Source organism: Tinamus guttatus, unplaced genomic scaffold (assembly GCF_059628265.1).
Source record: "Tinamus guttatus ecotype Peru unplaced genomic scaffold, ASM5962826v1 Tinamus_guttatus_pri_ptg000035l, whole genome shotgun sequence".
Classification (NCBI taxonomy): domain Eukaryota; kingdom Metazoa; phylum Chordata; class Aves; order Tinamiformes; family Tinamidae; genus Tinamus; species Tinamus guttatus.
The window spans coordinates 3716498-3730718 of NW_028288569.1; the positions used below are offsets into that span (position 1 = coordinate 3716498).

Below are 14221 nucleotides of genomic sequence, written 5' to 3' on the forward strand. Positions count from 1 at the left end.
ACTATAAAAATACTACAAGTTTATAAAAAAAGATTCTGAAGAGAAGCTGACTGATAAAACTTATACACACTTATATAGTGACCTAAGTTATATCCATTTCCAGCTCACTGCTAACATTTGTTTACAAATGAAGTAAAGTTCATTCTTCTGATTTTAAAAGCCCCCTCTCCACCCTTTTAGCAAAAAAGGACAAACATCCACACTATTTCCTCTAGCCGCCATTATTTTTCTTTCACTCGCAGAGCAATCTCCCAAATGCTATAGCCATCGTGGCAGGGGAGGGGTTGCTGAAAACAAACTCAGTGAAAGATTTCAAAATCTGCATGGAACACAACAAGTTAGGTCTTGTGGAGCTTTCCCAAACGCACAGTGTCTGCTATTTTCTACATTTGCAATTTCTTTAAACCCTCAAAACAGTCACAGACACATTATTTTGCTTGCCAAAGTTGAAAATAGCTGGCTAACTTTTCAAAATCCAAGTGGTTTCAATAAACATTGACCTCTACAAAAGGAAGGAACATAAAGTCAGAAATTCTAGAAAGTAACAGAAATAGCTGAAATGATCACAATAACTTTAAAAAAGTAATAGTGTGCTGCCTGTTGGCGAGATGCATAAATTGAGTATTTGTTTTCTCATTTTCAAACTGCCTGGCTTCAATCACACCCACATCTTGATTTTTGTTCTCCCTAAATTATCAAATAACAATCTAACAAAATTCCACTTTTGTTCCACTTTCCCTTGGAAGACTCGGATTGTAATGACACTGTATGACCACGCATATCTACAAAATAAAAAGGGAGACCTAAAAGCAGATACACTTGCACACAATGTTTTAATCTCGTATCATTAAATTGGTATTACTCACATATTTAAGCTGCAACACTAACAGACTACTGAACCTATCTGGTCACAGTGATGCTTTAACTTTTTAAACACATTTCAGCAACGGGACACATGTGCAAACCAAAACCTCAAGGCCTACGTCAAGTGTTTTAGCTTTTAAGATCAATCAGAAGGTCTCAGCTTCTATCTACAGTAAACAGCTCCGAAAAGCCTGAAAAGGCTCTGCACTTCATTTTTGCTGGAGCTTTGATAAATGTGGTTGTGCACACACTTGAGGCAGTTGCATAACTGTATGCAATCTTAATACTTACTCTATTGAGCTGACATCAGACTTCATTATTACCAATTAAATAAAGGGAAATGGTAAAATTTGGTTATTCTGAAGAACAGAGATGCTCCTCCCAGGTAGCTCAGCCTCCTAGTATGATCTCTAAGCAACTACGTCTACAACTGCTGTTCAACTTTTGACAAGTGAACAGAAACATGAAAGGCAAAACTGGGACAGTTGCAAGTACCAAATAACCATGAAGTCAAACAAAATTGTTTTATCAGCATGGGGTGGAATGAGATGGAGAGGCATTATCTGCACAACAGCCAAACATGATCTCAGAAGATCTGCATATAAAAGTGCAAAGTGCTCTAAACTAGAACCAAAGTGAAAACTACTAATGAAAACAAAAGCCTACCTGAAAAAAAAAGTGATATAAAGTTGTTTTGTAACAAGTGTTAAGGACATGACCTGAATTCGGTGTAAATTTATCACACTAGCTAAAGAAGAAATACAAATACGCTTCTCCACTTTTACTGGATAGGCTGAGGGCCTGCCAGCCCTCCCAGAGCACAGACACATTTATAATTCTATCACCACGAATCTGAGGGCAGCTGATGGAGCACGCACAGCTTAATTTTGGTGTCAAACTTCAGAAGGTCACACAGCTAACAGCCTTTCATGCAGGTACACTACATGAGTTAAGATTTTCTAGTTACGTGGTTAAATCATTAGAACAATCCATTATTTAAGATGATGTTTAAACAAAACACCAAAGACTACAGTTTGAGTGAGCACATGATTTGGGAACTGCTGCCCAAAAGGCCAAATTTACTTACCTCCATAAAAAAAAAAAAAGTTTCTGGGGTCAAAGTGTTATTAAGCATATTAATTGACTTTCTTCAGAATAATTTAAACATTGTTTAAAAGAGAAGAGAAATAGCTCTTTATATGCTTAGAGAACTGGCTGCCCATGTGGAGAGTTCAAACTAGAAGCAGGCCAAAGTAGGGGAGAGGGCTTGGCAATCTTTCTCCACAAAAGAAACCACAAGGGAAGCCAAGGGCAAACGACCGAGGCATTCTACTCATATATTTCACAGAAACTTTCCTTCCCTGGTCTTGTCATCTCATATTTCACACCAATTCCTAGTTTTGTTTGGAAAGCTATCACCCTGCCTGCACTTCCTCATTACAGCACTGAACTCATTGCACACTATGTGCTGCCAGAAAAATTTAAGATAAAATTCTCCTTCACATAGGGCAGCCTACTTTTACAACCTGTGGACTCCATAAAGCACACCTATGATTTCCTGTGATTATAATCCACTTGGTGCTAACAAATACACCGACGTTGCTTTTCGCTGGCCTCACAGATTTTGTTTCTTTCAGTCTATGAGGCAACATTTCAGCTTTTAACAAAATTTTAGCAGAACAGAGAAGCATCAACAAAACCAAACAAAACGCAGGCAGCAGACTTACCGAGCAGCGCTTTTAAACCCACGTTGCAGTAAATATCGCAAATAGACGTTCCACTGGGTATTAAAAACCGACGAAAACGAAGGACCGTACAGAGGTCTTTATTCACACGGACGAACGCAAGCGCGGGGGCTAACTGGGCAACGGAGCGCACGGAGAAGAAGGGGGAGCACCAAACAGCAACGCCGGATACGGCGGCACCACGAGCGCTTGCTCAACACCTGCCCGCGCAGGGCGCCCGCGACCTGTTGGCGCCGCGAGCGCGCGGCGGCGGCGGGGCCCGGGACAGGCCCGCAGGGCCCCGCGAGGCCGCGGGGCGCCCCCGCCCGCAGCCCGCCCAGGCCGCACGTGCCGCCCCCGCCGCTCCCGCCCCGGGAGCCTCCGCGGCGGCCCGGGACGGGCCCCCTCCCCCGCCCCGGCCCCGCACCCGGCTCTCCCTCCGCCGCCCCCCGCGGCAGGTCAGCGGCCGGCGGCGCGGGGGCGGGCGCGGGGCGGCGCTCACCTGGCAGAAGCGGCGGCAGTAGTACTGGCTGCCCAGCAGGGCCGGCAAGCCGGCGGGCAGCCCCGGCGCCACGAGCGCCTCGAGCTCCTCGCCGAGCCGCTCCGCCTCCTGGTCGCTCTCGTCCTCCGCCATGCCGCCCCCGCCGCCCTGCGCGTACCGAGCGGCCCCCGGCCCGCGCCCCGCCCCGCCGGAAGGGCCGCCCCCGCCGCCGCGCGCCTCATGTCCGGGCCCGCCCACGCGCCCCGCTCCCATTGGCCCCGCCGCTCCGCCAATCAAGGCGCGGCGGAGGGAGAGCTCGTCGACGACCTCTCACCCCGGGTCCCGCCCGCCGGCCCCGCCCCGCCGCAGCGCCCTTCCATTGGCTCAAAACTCTCTTCATTACTTTGCCTCTCGCTCCCCACTGGCTGCTGCGCCCGTCCGTCACGCCGCCCTCCCACGGCTCCCTTGCTCCTACTGGCCCTCGCGCCCGTCCGCCAGCCGCAGCACGGGCCTCCGCGCACTCCGATTGGTCCTCGCGCCCCTCCATCACGACGAGCCATCCCGCCCCCTCGCTTGTAACTGGCCGGCAGCGCCGCCCGTCTCCGCGCGCCGGCGCGCGGCGCAGCCAATGGCGGCGGCGGCGCCATGGGGCCGGGGCGGGCACCGCGGTTGCCGGGCGGGTTGCTAGGGCCCGCCTACCGCGGCCGCCGGGGCGGGTCGCTCCGTCTGGCTGCGGCGCGGCCCCGTCTGCGCCCGGCGGCGGCGGCGGCTCCGGCCGGGGCGCGCGGAGCGAGCGCGGCCCCGCGGGCGGCGCGCGGAGGCCGCAGCGGGTAACGGCGCCCGGCACGGCACGGGGCGGGCGGTTGGGGCGGCGGCGGTTAGGCGGCGGGGGGGAGGGCGGCGGCGGCGGAGGGTCGCGCTCCGTTCCCGGCGGGCGGCGGCTCCGCCGTGCAAGCCCCGGCGGGGCCGCACCTGTCTGCGCCCGCCGCCCCGGGGAGCGGCCGCCGGCGCCGCCGCGGCGGGGGGGCGGCGGGAGGAGCCCGGCGCGGCCGTTGGCGGCCTGGGCGGCGCGGCGGGGAGGCGGCGCCGCGGGAAGTTCGGCGCGGCGAGCGGGCGGCGCGGGCGCGGGGCCGTGCGTTTGTGGACGGAGCTTCCCGCGCGGCCCGGGGCAGGAGCGGCGGCATCGCGGGCTGGGAGGAGGCGGGAGCCCGCGCGGCTGGGCAGCGGTCACACCGTGCGGCCCCCGGGGAACACATGCGGGCCCGGCGCTGCCTCCTAGTTAGCTGGTCAGCGGAGGGAGCCGGTAATTAGTTCAACCTGCTTGACACGGGAAAATGCAAACTTGCTTTCCTGTTAAGCTTAAACACGGTTTGCTTTTCCCTAAAGAGCGTGTGTACCTTTAATGGTTCTTTTTCCGGGGTCCCTTTTTTTAGCCCGGGCTTGCTCGTTTGTGCTGTCCAGGGCTCCTGCTGCTTCTGACAAGCTCAGCTCATTCGAAAGTGTAACCGCGGATAGGATGTCTCTGCTGGGTGCCCTATCTGCACGCACAATCCCTTGCACTTGGGCCTGAACTGGTAGTTCAGGCATTAACAGACATCAAAGAATCTGTGTCAAACTCTAGGTCCCCAAAATAACTAACTAAATAAAATACCACCACCAACAAAAATCCTGGACTCTGCAGTTCACAGAATTGCTGCTTCCATTTTTGACATAGGTGATTTCTTCTCATATTTCAAAACTCCAAGCAACAAGTCTGTGTCAGAGTAAGGTTTGTTCAAGGATCAATTTCAGGAAATAGGGACTTGGGAAACTCACGCAGATAAATTGCATAAAGCAACAAAAAGGAGTGAAAAAAGCTGTACTCCAAGTGAAGAATTATATAGCTTAGTCTCTAGTGTCACTCAAAACTGATACTTCTGGAAACTAGCACATAGTTCAAAATACTAACTAATGTCAGAATTTTTGTCATTTTTTTTCCAAAGGGTTTCTCAAATCTTAATGTATTTTTAAAGGCTAATTTTTAAGACAGAATTCTCTCTTCTTTTACTCTGTGTTGTTTCCTTGTGCATCTTCATAACAAGTCAAAGGGGTTCTGAGCAGCAGAAATCCCATCTAGTCCTCTAAGTTGGAGAAGCTCATCTGTAGATCTATGGATGAGCTGATTTGTAAGTTCGGATGATCTTTCAAAATGCTGCAGCAGCAGATTGTGCGTGTATCAGAATAAATAGGGACACAGAATAATACATCCAGAGGTACTCACTTCTATGATGCAGTCTTATAGGTGGAATGCATCGTTAGCACTAAGTTCTCCAAAGTCATTCATATTCATAACTAAATGCCCAGGCATCTTGCTGTTTAAAAAAAAAAAAAAAAAGTCTCTTTTTTGACAAGGAAGTAGACTGAACTTAATTTATTAGTTTGAATGGCCATTTTTTCTCAAAAATCTCAAAGCTGAGCTGTGTCTTGACTTGAGCTTTTCTTTAAAAAGGACATAAATAGATCTATTCCAGCTATTCCATCATAAATAATTAAAAACCAATAGATGTTCAATTTTAGTACACTTGGCTTTCTTTGGTAGCACAATGTAGTTTAGAGTGATGTAAAGGGAGTCAAAAACTTGTTCTCTTTTCATTACCTTCCTCAGAGAAGCTGCCTGTTTAGGTCCTTGCTTCAAGTTGAAACACATGCACGTTTCTGTTCACATTAGGCTGACTGTTTCACAAAGCTTGTGTTGCAACGACAAAAGATTTTCTTTTTACTCTAAGTTAAGACTTAGTCTAATAGTTGTGGTTTGAGCTGGGACAAAACAAGAGGGTGTTCCCAAATGAGTGCTGACAAAGCTCAGGCTTTTGTATCGGTCTTTAGAGATGACAGTAATGGCCTTTGTGCCCCATATTTTGACAGTTAAGTTTTTGCTAACATAAGTTATACAGATTTTCAGGAAATAAATGGAAAATTAGCACCTCGTTGTAGATGTTTGACAGTTCAACTTAGCTAAAATATCAAGAAGATGGTATTTATCATAAAGAATAAAGGGCAAAACAACTCTTTAGGAAAAACAAAAAAAAAGCCTTTCTGTTTGCTTGTCAGTGATGAACAGATGGAGTTTGAGGGTGACAAAGACCCCTCGGAGGACAGCTCTGACACCTGTGAGGAATTTCTTTCGCAACCTTATCTGGACTTCAAGATGTAGGCCTTTTCAACAATATTTGCACACATATCTTTCATGTAATTGACTTTTAACAGGCGCTTTGTTGGATACTGAATAGATTGCAGTCTTTAAGTTGGGAACCTTAACATGCTTTAATGGCTTTTTTTTTTTTCCTGTCCTCTCAGCCTTCAGGACAATTTATTGAAGGCAACAATGGAACGATTTGGAGTAAAGTCACCCCCTTCCCGTAACCGCTCCAAGACCGCTTTGTATGTCACGCCTCAGGATCGTGTCACAGAGTTTGGCAGCGAACTGCATGAAGATGGAGGAAAGCTCTTCTGTACTTCCTGCAACGTGGTTCTGAATCATGTCCGCAAGTCTGCGATCAACGACCACCTCAAGTCCAAAACGCACACGAAGCGAAAGGCAGAGTTTGAAGAACAGAACGTCAGGAAGAAGCAAAGGACTCTGACTGCCTCCCTTCAGTGCAACAGCACTGCTCAGACAGAAAAGAACAGCGTCATCCAGGACTTTGTGAAAATGTGCCTGGAAGCAAACATTCCGCTGGAGAAGGCCGACCACCCGTCCGTGCGGGCCTTCCTGTCCCGCTACGTCAAGAACGGCAGTTCCATACCCAAGTCGGAGCAGCTAAGGAAAGCCTACCTGCCTGACGGCTACGACAACGAGAACCAGCTCCTCAACACCGAAGACCGCTGAGAAGAAAACTGTTCTCCATCATCGTTGTGAAGTTTTACATATTGATGGTGTCGTTTATTTTTATATTCATGCATATATACAGTGTTACATATTGGTTTTACAAGCTATTTTGTATTATTGTAGAAATGACAATCTGTTTGTGAACTTAGTGATATGCCACAGACTGTTGCTAGCCCTGCTGTGGGCTCCAGAGCTACATGGCTGTAGAACTCGCAGAGCACGCGGGGAGCAGGCCTGGCATACGCCCTGTCCACGTTGGGTCCGGCCGTCACGGACGCTAAGAACAAGGCACTTGAACGGAGCACCTCGCTTGCCTAAGCCGTGCATCTCTGCACACGTGGGAAACGACGTGGTAGGAATGGTTGATTGCAGCAGTGGATGGCTTTGGCCGGGATCCTGCCCGTGGCTGACCCAGAAGAAGTACTGCACGCTTCAAGTGCAAGCTGTAGAATGGTTAGTTAAAGCATAACTGATATTTGGGGGGAAGATTATTGATAATTCCTGTCAAAGTTTGGTTTATGTTCTAAAACAGAACACACTTTTCTTCTAGAATACTGTTATCCTATCTGATACCACTGTGTATTCATTATGCGGTTTAACAGCCTCCCTCTTGCATGGAGCTCTGGACTTCACTGTGCCCATAAGCAAGGAGTTCTGCAGGTTCACCATGCACACTTTTTAAACCACCATTTCCTTTTCTCAGTTTATCTTCTTTGCTTCCGTTTCAGTGCCAATCTTGGAATATTAAATTGACAAACTAATAAGTGTGTGTGGTTTGCAATACAGCTGCTGGCCAATGAAAAATTACATTAGACCAAGATCTTAGTGGAGAGAATTAGTGTCTTTTTCTTTCTGGCAGGACAAAGGGCACTGAATCTAAACTGGGGGTAGGGGAGGCATTAAGCAGTGGAGCTGAGCAGGCCTGTTATATTGCATGGAAAAGGAGTTTCTCAGTCTTTCCCCGGAGGTCGTTTTATCTCATCCTCACTCTCCTAGTCAAAGGAGGCAAAGCGATTAAAATAGTTTTCAAAATAGTTACTGCAAAGGCTATTCAGTATCTGCAAGCACAACTAGGAAAGCATATATACTTTGAGGCTACACTGGAAGTACAGACCTGCATTATATTTTCTTTTCTGTGCCAAGACCACATCTACTGTAAAGGAAAAATGTAGAATCATAAACTGAAAAAAAATTAATAATGTTTCCCTCTACTAATCTAATAAGCTACCACTAAACTATTTCCAAGTTATTATGCCAACTAGTCCACTCAATGTCAGTGGTCTGTACAGTTTTTGAATGTAAGGAGGGAGTATTGTGCAAGGTGCTGGGAAATGACCAACTTCTCCCTACCTCCTTCTCTGGATTCCCTTTAGAAACTCTAAATTGAAGGAGATGCCAAGCATGTCCTAGAAACAGAAATCCTCCATTCAGTGGAATGTGCTTTAACTCTCCCTCAAATGGAGCTGGTGGTCCTGCAGCTTCCTTTATCCTCACAAAGGTTCACGGCATTTTGCTCCTTTTGTTTAAGCAAAGTTAGTTAATTGCTAAGAAACCTGCAAAAACCTGTTTATTTTGTTTCTGTGGAGATTCCTAGAGCAGACCATCTCTTCTGGATTAAAACACTTACATACATAGTAACAACTTTTCTGTGTGTGATTAGCTTCTAAAGAAGTGTATTTGTTTTACAGTATAACCATTTCTTGCAGCCTTCTTCGGCTAGAAGAGATGTTCATATAATTGGAAAACAAACAGTGCCCATCCATGGGTGCTGGTACACAGGTCCTGGCCACAGTGCTGCACCTTCGGTATCTTTTGGAACTAGCAGGACTCTGTGCAGTCACAGCAATCCTGCCAAGGACCCTGGTTTCTGGTTTAGAACTTAGGCCAGAAGTAACAGAAGCATTTTTCCACCCCTCTAATCCTACCTATCAAAATATACCTTCCCAAAAATCATTTGCTATTGTCCAAACTTGGTTTTAGCTTAAGATCATGAACTGCATTGGGCTAGTACTGTTTCATAAATCCTCCTAAGCCAAGTGAAAGGTTCACTGCCAATAGCTTTTTCTGTCCTAGGAATAACTGAAAGTCTTTTTACAGTTGCTGTTTCAGTGCAGAGAAACTATATCCTTGCCTTAAAAAATAAAATTTATAAATGCTATCTTAGACTTAAAGCAAGCAGCGAACAACGGAGTATTGAGAAAACAAGCTGCCATTAAAACAGAAGCATTAGAGAAGAATGGTATGCATGATGGGTGTGAATCTGAGCTATTTAGCTCAGTCCTTGCTAACTGGGAATTTCAGGAGCTGTGTCACAACCACTTTGTAAACGGTTTAGGATGTAGTTAGTGTTCTGCTAAATTGGCAGATTGACAGACACCTCGAAAAGCTTAATGACAAGCTTATCGTTAAATATGCCCTTGCTCAACTCAAAGTGATCCCAAGTCATTCGGGGGTGTTTATTTCAAAGCCAAAAGTTAACAACATAAGCAGCTTTTGCCTTAAAAAAGAAGAAATTCAGTTATCTTCAATAGGGCAAAAAGCAAAGAACATCTAGTTTCTCAAAAGCTTGCTCTCCTTGTAAAGCAAAAATCTGCGTATAGAATTTAAATTTACAGAATTAATAACATTTATTTTTAATGCAAGCAACACCACCCTCCAGAGAAACCTCATCAGTGTAGCTATAGGCTACTCACTTTTAGCAGTTTGGAAATAAAAATTGAGCATCAAGATTTTGAATGGAACTGACTTAATCTGGACTTAATTCTGATGCACAGCAGCTTGTAGGACAATGACGGCTGAAAAATAGGATACTTCTGTTAAAAAAAAAAAAAAACCCAAGGGTTATGAAAAAATCAAATACTGAGCCATTACAGCAAATGCCTGCAGTGGAATAAAGCAATGAAAAATAAAGCGCTTCTAGATAATCTCAAAATAACAAGGAACAAGCGAGTTTATATTTACCGGCAACAGAAACTATCATGAAGACAGTTACACTTACTTTCTTTCAAAGTAAAAGCGGTTCCACTCGGTCTTGGAAAGGAATTCTGCAAACGCTCAGGTTCACACCGTAATTTTACCATCGTAGCTGTAGTTGGATAAAGTATAACCTTAGCTTAATTATTGCTGATCTTAGGGAAGTTTTACAACGGAAGTTACTTTCTATTATTTCAAAGCCCAAGTAATAACAAATTCCTAGAACAGAGACTGTGGTTAAGTAAGTTGTTTAACAGCCTTTGTGGTGTTTTCCTTTTTCTGCAAGGACACTGCATTATTTTTCCATGTATTTTCTGTAAATAATTTTCTCAAAAGTAAAAGGACAGTACAAACTTCTGCTTATACAGGGGCTAACTCTAAGGGATACTTTTCTGCCAGGTGATTTTATAAATATATTTGAAATTCTAAATGAAGTTAAAACAGAAACAACCTACTCTGACCATGTACTTGTATCAGTTTGGCCTATGACAGCTAATGTGACTTTGAAGTGCTATTTTTAGAACAACACTTTAAAAGACTAAAGTACTAGACAGAACCAATATTCTCCATTTTGTGACTACTTAGGTGTATGTGCCCTGTTAGTTCCAGCTTGCCCATTCCTAGAAAGCCATGCATGAATTCTAATATTTTAAGCATTTTGAAGCCATTAAATTGGCTGGTCCTTAGAGGAGGTGAAACATTTGATGCAATGAAAGGAAAAGCTGTTTTTCGATAGAGAGAGAAACTTGATTCCACAGAGTATGGGATATTCTCATGATAGAAGGACTGTTTTTAGTCTGACCCCCCCCTTTTGGTGATTCTGTTGAACTGAACCATGGAATACCCCCTTTTGGGTTTTGTAGCATAATGAACAGTTTTTCAGGAGGAAAAAAAAAAAAGTGGAAGAGCTGGAAGCCTGGCAAGGATGATCTCTATTTATATTTACATATAGCAAGAGGCAAAACTCACTGTTGCTGTGTTTCCATTGTACTCACTGCTAACTCTTTGTGTAATTTGAGTGCTTGTTGTCTTTGTACAATTTTAAAGTTGTGTCTAACTTTCAAAATAAATTTTTTTAAACAAAGCTTCTCATTGTAATAATGCTATTAAGAGTTTAGTCTGCTTTGAGTTAGTGAACATAACTTTCCTTGATTTTTTGTTTTGGAAAGAAGGATGTTTTTCTAATAGTAAGTGGCACACAGGAGTGGTTTTATTGAAAGAAATGATGGACTTGCTTCGGATTAGACACTGGAGTGAGGCTGAAACTATCCGAGTTCAGTTTCCTGCAGTGCCACAGGACTTCCTGTTAGAACAGTAAGACAGTAAGCAATTTTAGTTTTTATATTAAAATATTATTGGAAAAGAAATGCTTTACTTTGTAAAGTTTTCATTTGGTAATGGAAAAAAATATATAGTCCTTTTTTAAAATAAAGGAATACATTTTTCATAGAATTTATGCACGATCTCTTATTTCACCCAGAAGATGGACAAGGTAATTGTGGCAGTTCACATGTAGAGGTAATGCAACGTAGTGAAAATGGATGCTGACAAGAAAAATTAAAAATCATCCATGCCATTGTTAAGGCAACTCTGATTTTGAAGCCATTTGACTGTTGATGTACCAATACAATCACACTCTAATCTGTGTTTCAGGACAGATTATACAGAACCCCTGCTACCAGTCAGGAATATGACTTCCTTCTTCATCATGAGCGAGGTTCCCTGGTTGTGCCTTCTGTTGCAAAGAAAATCTACGTGCAATAGTTAAGGTTAAGCATTTGGACATTGCAGTAAGTGATTTGTAGGGACAGGGTCTTTTATCTTCTTAATGCTGCAGAAAACCCTTCCTGAAAAGCTCTGAAAAATAAGAGTCCCCCAAAGAGGTCAGAATTTATAGACTTACTTCATGGAAATTGAGCAAATATATCTGCTGATCAAGTATAGGTTTATTATGCAGGACCCCTTCTCCATGTTTTTGCCTGGCCTGACATCTCATTATGGATCAAGAATAAACAAACTCCTGCCACCTCTTGATTCATGAATTTATCATCTATTTATCATCCTTGTTCATTTTCTGCTCACAGCTCAGGAAGATCAAGATGCTTTTTGTTTCCCACCAAACAGAAACGCAGAAAAGAAAAGCTTTACGAGCAGCTATGTCTCACGTTGTCAGTTCCCCTCTGAAACACACTATTTATACTTGCAAAACTAATAGTAAGGATTTGTGTGGAAGCTGTTGCAGAATCAGGTGAAGTGCAAAATTAAAGTTTACCAACTAGGCCATGCTAAATTCCTATGACAATATTTTATGTCCCTGAGTCATGTGGTTTAGCCCTATACAAGATGGAGTAAGCTGAAGTGTACAGTAACTGCTTTTAGGCTGTGTTGCTCTTGACAAATAGGTTCAGGGTTTGTCATCAACATGGGCTGGGCGGCAAGAGCTGGAGGGCAGACACTCTGTGGAAGCTCCGCTTAAGTAGGGCAGGTCCTTTTGCCTGTGCATCCCTCCTCTCTTCCTGCAAGGCGTCAGGAATTTGTGGGTCCTCTGGTAGCAGAGGCCATTTCCTCTTCAGGACCCAGAAGCAGACAGTCCCCCTCATCAATCGGGCTCTGAGGTACAGGACAGAGAACTGCCGCTCGTGTTGCCCACGGGTGGAACAGTCTGCTTAAGTGTGTAATACATGACTGCTGAATAGCTATTCCAAGCTGTACTCCGTTTGGGTTCAGGATTTTTGAAGCCCATCATTACTACAAAATGAATCAAATAAATAAGCCACCCAGCTCATACAATCAGTTAGAGTTTTTATATGTTGCAAAACCCTGACTAGATTCTTAAGCTGCTCCATACTGAATGGACAACAGACACCACATGCAAGAACATTCAGATCCCATGCATAACCTTCACTTAAACTGATGTAAGGTATCTGTAGGGCTCACTCAACAGTAAAGCTTTGCTCATTTGTTAAACTGAGCTTGCTCAGTGGAGGCAGGGGGATGCAGAAAAGTCTCATGGTGCAAAAGAAAAAAGGGAAAGAGCTTGCATAGAAGTGAAGTGGATGATCTCTCCACAAGTAGAGATACACACAAGACATGAAGATGGGAAACAGGGACCACACACTGCAGCCTGCACTGTCCACAGCAAAAGGCAGGGAAATGCATGGGAGATCCTGTGTGCACAGAATAAACTATTGCTCTACTTCTTGACGTCAAGTGTTATGAGGGTAATTTTCAGCAGACTTACTGGAGCCCAATATCTGAATGCTGTATCTCTCTATGCAAGTAGGAGCAGATATCTAACAACCTGGAAATAGGGAGGAGGAGGGAAAAAAAATAAAAAGAAATCAAAACGCAACCTTGTCCTTTCAGAAGAAGCAAACTGAGCTGGCACTAAAGAAGGAACATTACAAAGGTGTTTCCTTTGCTTGCATTCAGTGACGCAGACAAGACAAACTGTACTGAATGAGATGGGTTTCTATCAAGAGCAATCTTCAGATGTTTAAGACTAAGTTTTACCGCATATTTTTGGAACCACTTCCAACACATACCAACATAACAACTAGCCAAGCTCTGTACTGCATTGAATTCTCATTTCTTCAAATATTGGGTACCTAAGAGGATTCAGCTGAGGTTAGATTAGTGCACTGCAAACAATCTACTGCAGATGCTGGAAGTCAGTGCCCTCTAGTGACATTTTCCCTGACATATTCAAAAGGTTTTTCATCTTGAAACAAGTCTTACAAGCTGCTGCCTCTAGAGTTAAGACTCTATTTCACCTCTCTTAGGCAAGTATTATTTAAATATAAAATATCTATTTTTGAAACATACCATTAAAACATAGCTATTTTAGTATTTTACTGGCCCAGACTCAGGGATTGACTTTTGCTGCTCCTCTTCCCTCAGAATTAGGATATGTTTCCACAATGTTACCCACAAGGTATCTAACTAGAAAGCCAGTCTCAAAACATGACAAAGCTTCAGTTAGTAACAAAATATTTAGTCTAAAGCAACTACTAGCTCTCTCTTCTCCTTGCTCAAACACACACCTCACCCTTAAACTTCTTTTGGAAAGTTGAGGAGGAAGACACTCAAACTTTTAAAAGTGTAAACAGGACAGAAACAAACCAATTAAAACAGGAGAAAAAAATCCAAAATGGAAAACACTTTTCAAAAACTTTAAGAACCATTAGAAATTGTCAAGGCTTTTTAAACAAGATCAAAATTATTATTTTTTAAGCTGCATTAAGGTAGATAACAAAATGTAAGGAACAAACTTGAATCCTGAACATATGTCCATTTATGAATTATTGTTTT

The 14221-nt window shown here is 44.2% G+C and overlaps 2 protein-coding genes across 2 annotated transcripts in view; one reads left to right on the plus strand and one right to left on the minus strand.

The window, feature by feature from the left end:
* ZNF654 (zinc finger protein 654) overlaps positions 1 to 3222 on the minus strand; it is a 33237-nt gene extending 30015 nt beyond the window's left edge. Inside the window, exon 1 of the mRNA XM_088533367.1 lies at positions 3091 to 3222. Within this exon, the coding sequence (XP_088389493.1) occupies positions 3091 to 3222 (132 nt within the window). The remainder of the gene's footprint in view (positions 1 to 3090) is intronic.
* A 664-nt stretch (positions 3223 to 3886) lies between these two features.
* On the plus strand, positions 3887 to 7701 carry CGGBP1 (CGG triplet repeat binding protein 1). The gene is made up of 2 exons (XM_088533373.1): positions 3887 to 3899; positions 6406 to 7701. The coding sequence occupies exon 2, from the start codon at positions 6434 to 6436 to the stop codon at positions 6935 to 6937; it is 504 nt and encodes a 167-aa protein (XP_088389499.1). The 5' UTR covers positions 3887 to 3899; positions 6406 to 6433; the 3' UTR covers positions 6938 to 7701.
* Positions 7702 to 14221: the final 6520 nt, after the last annotated feature.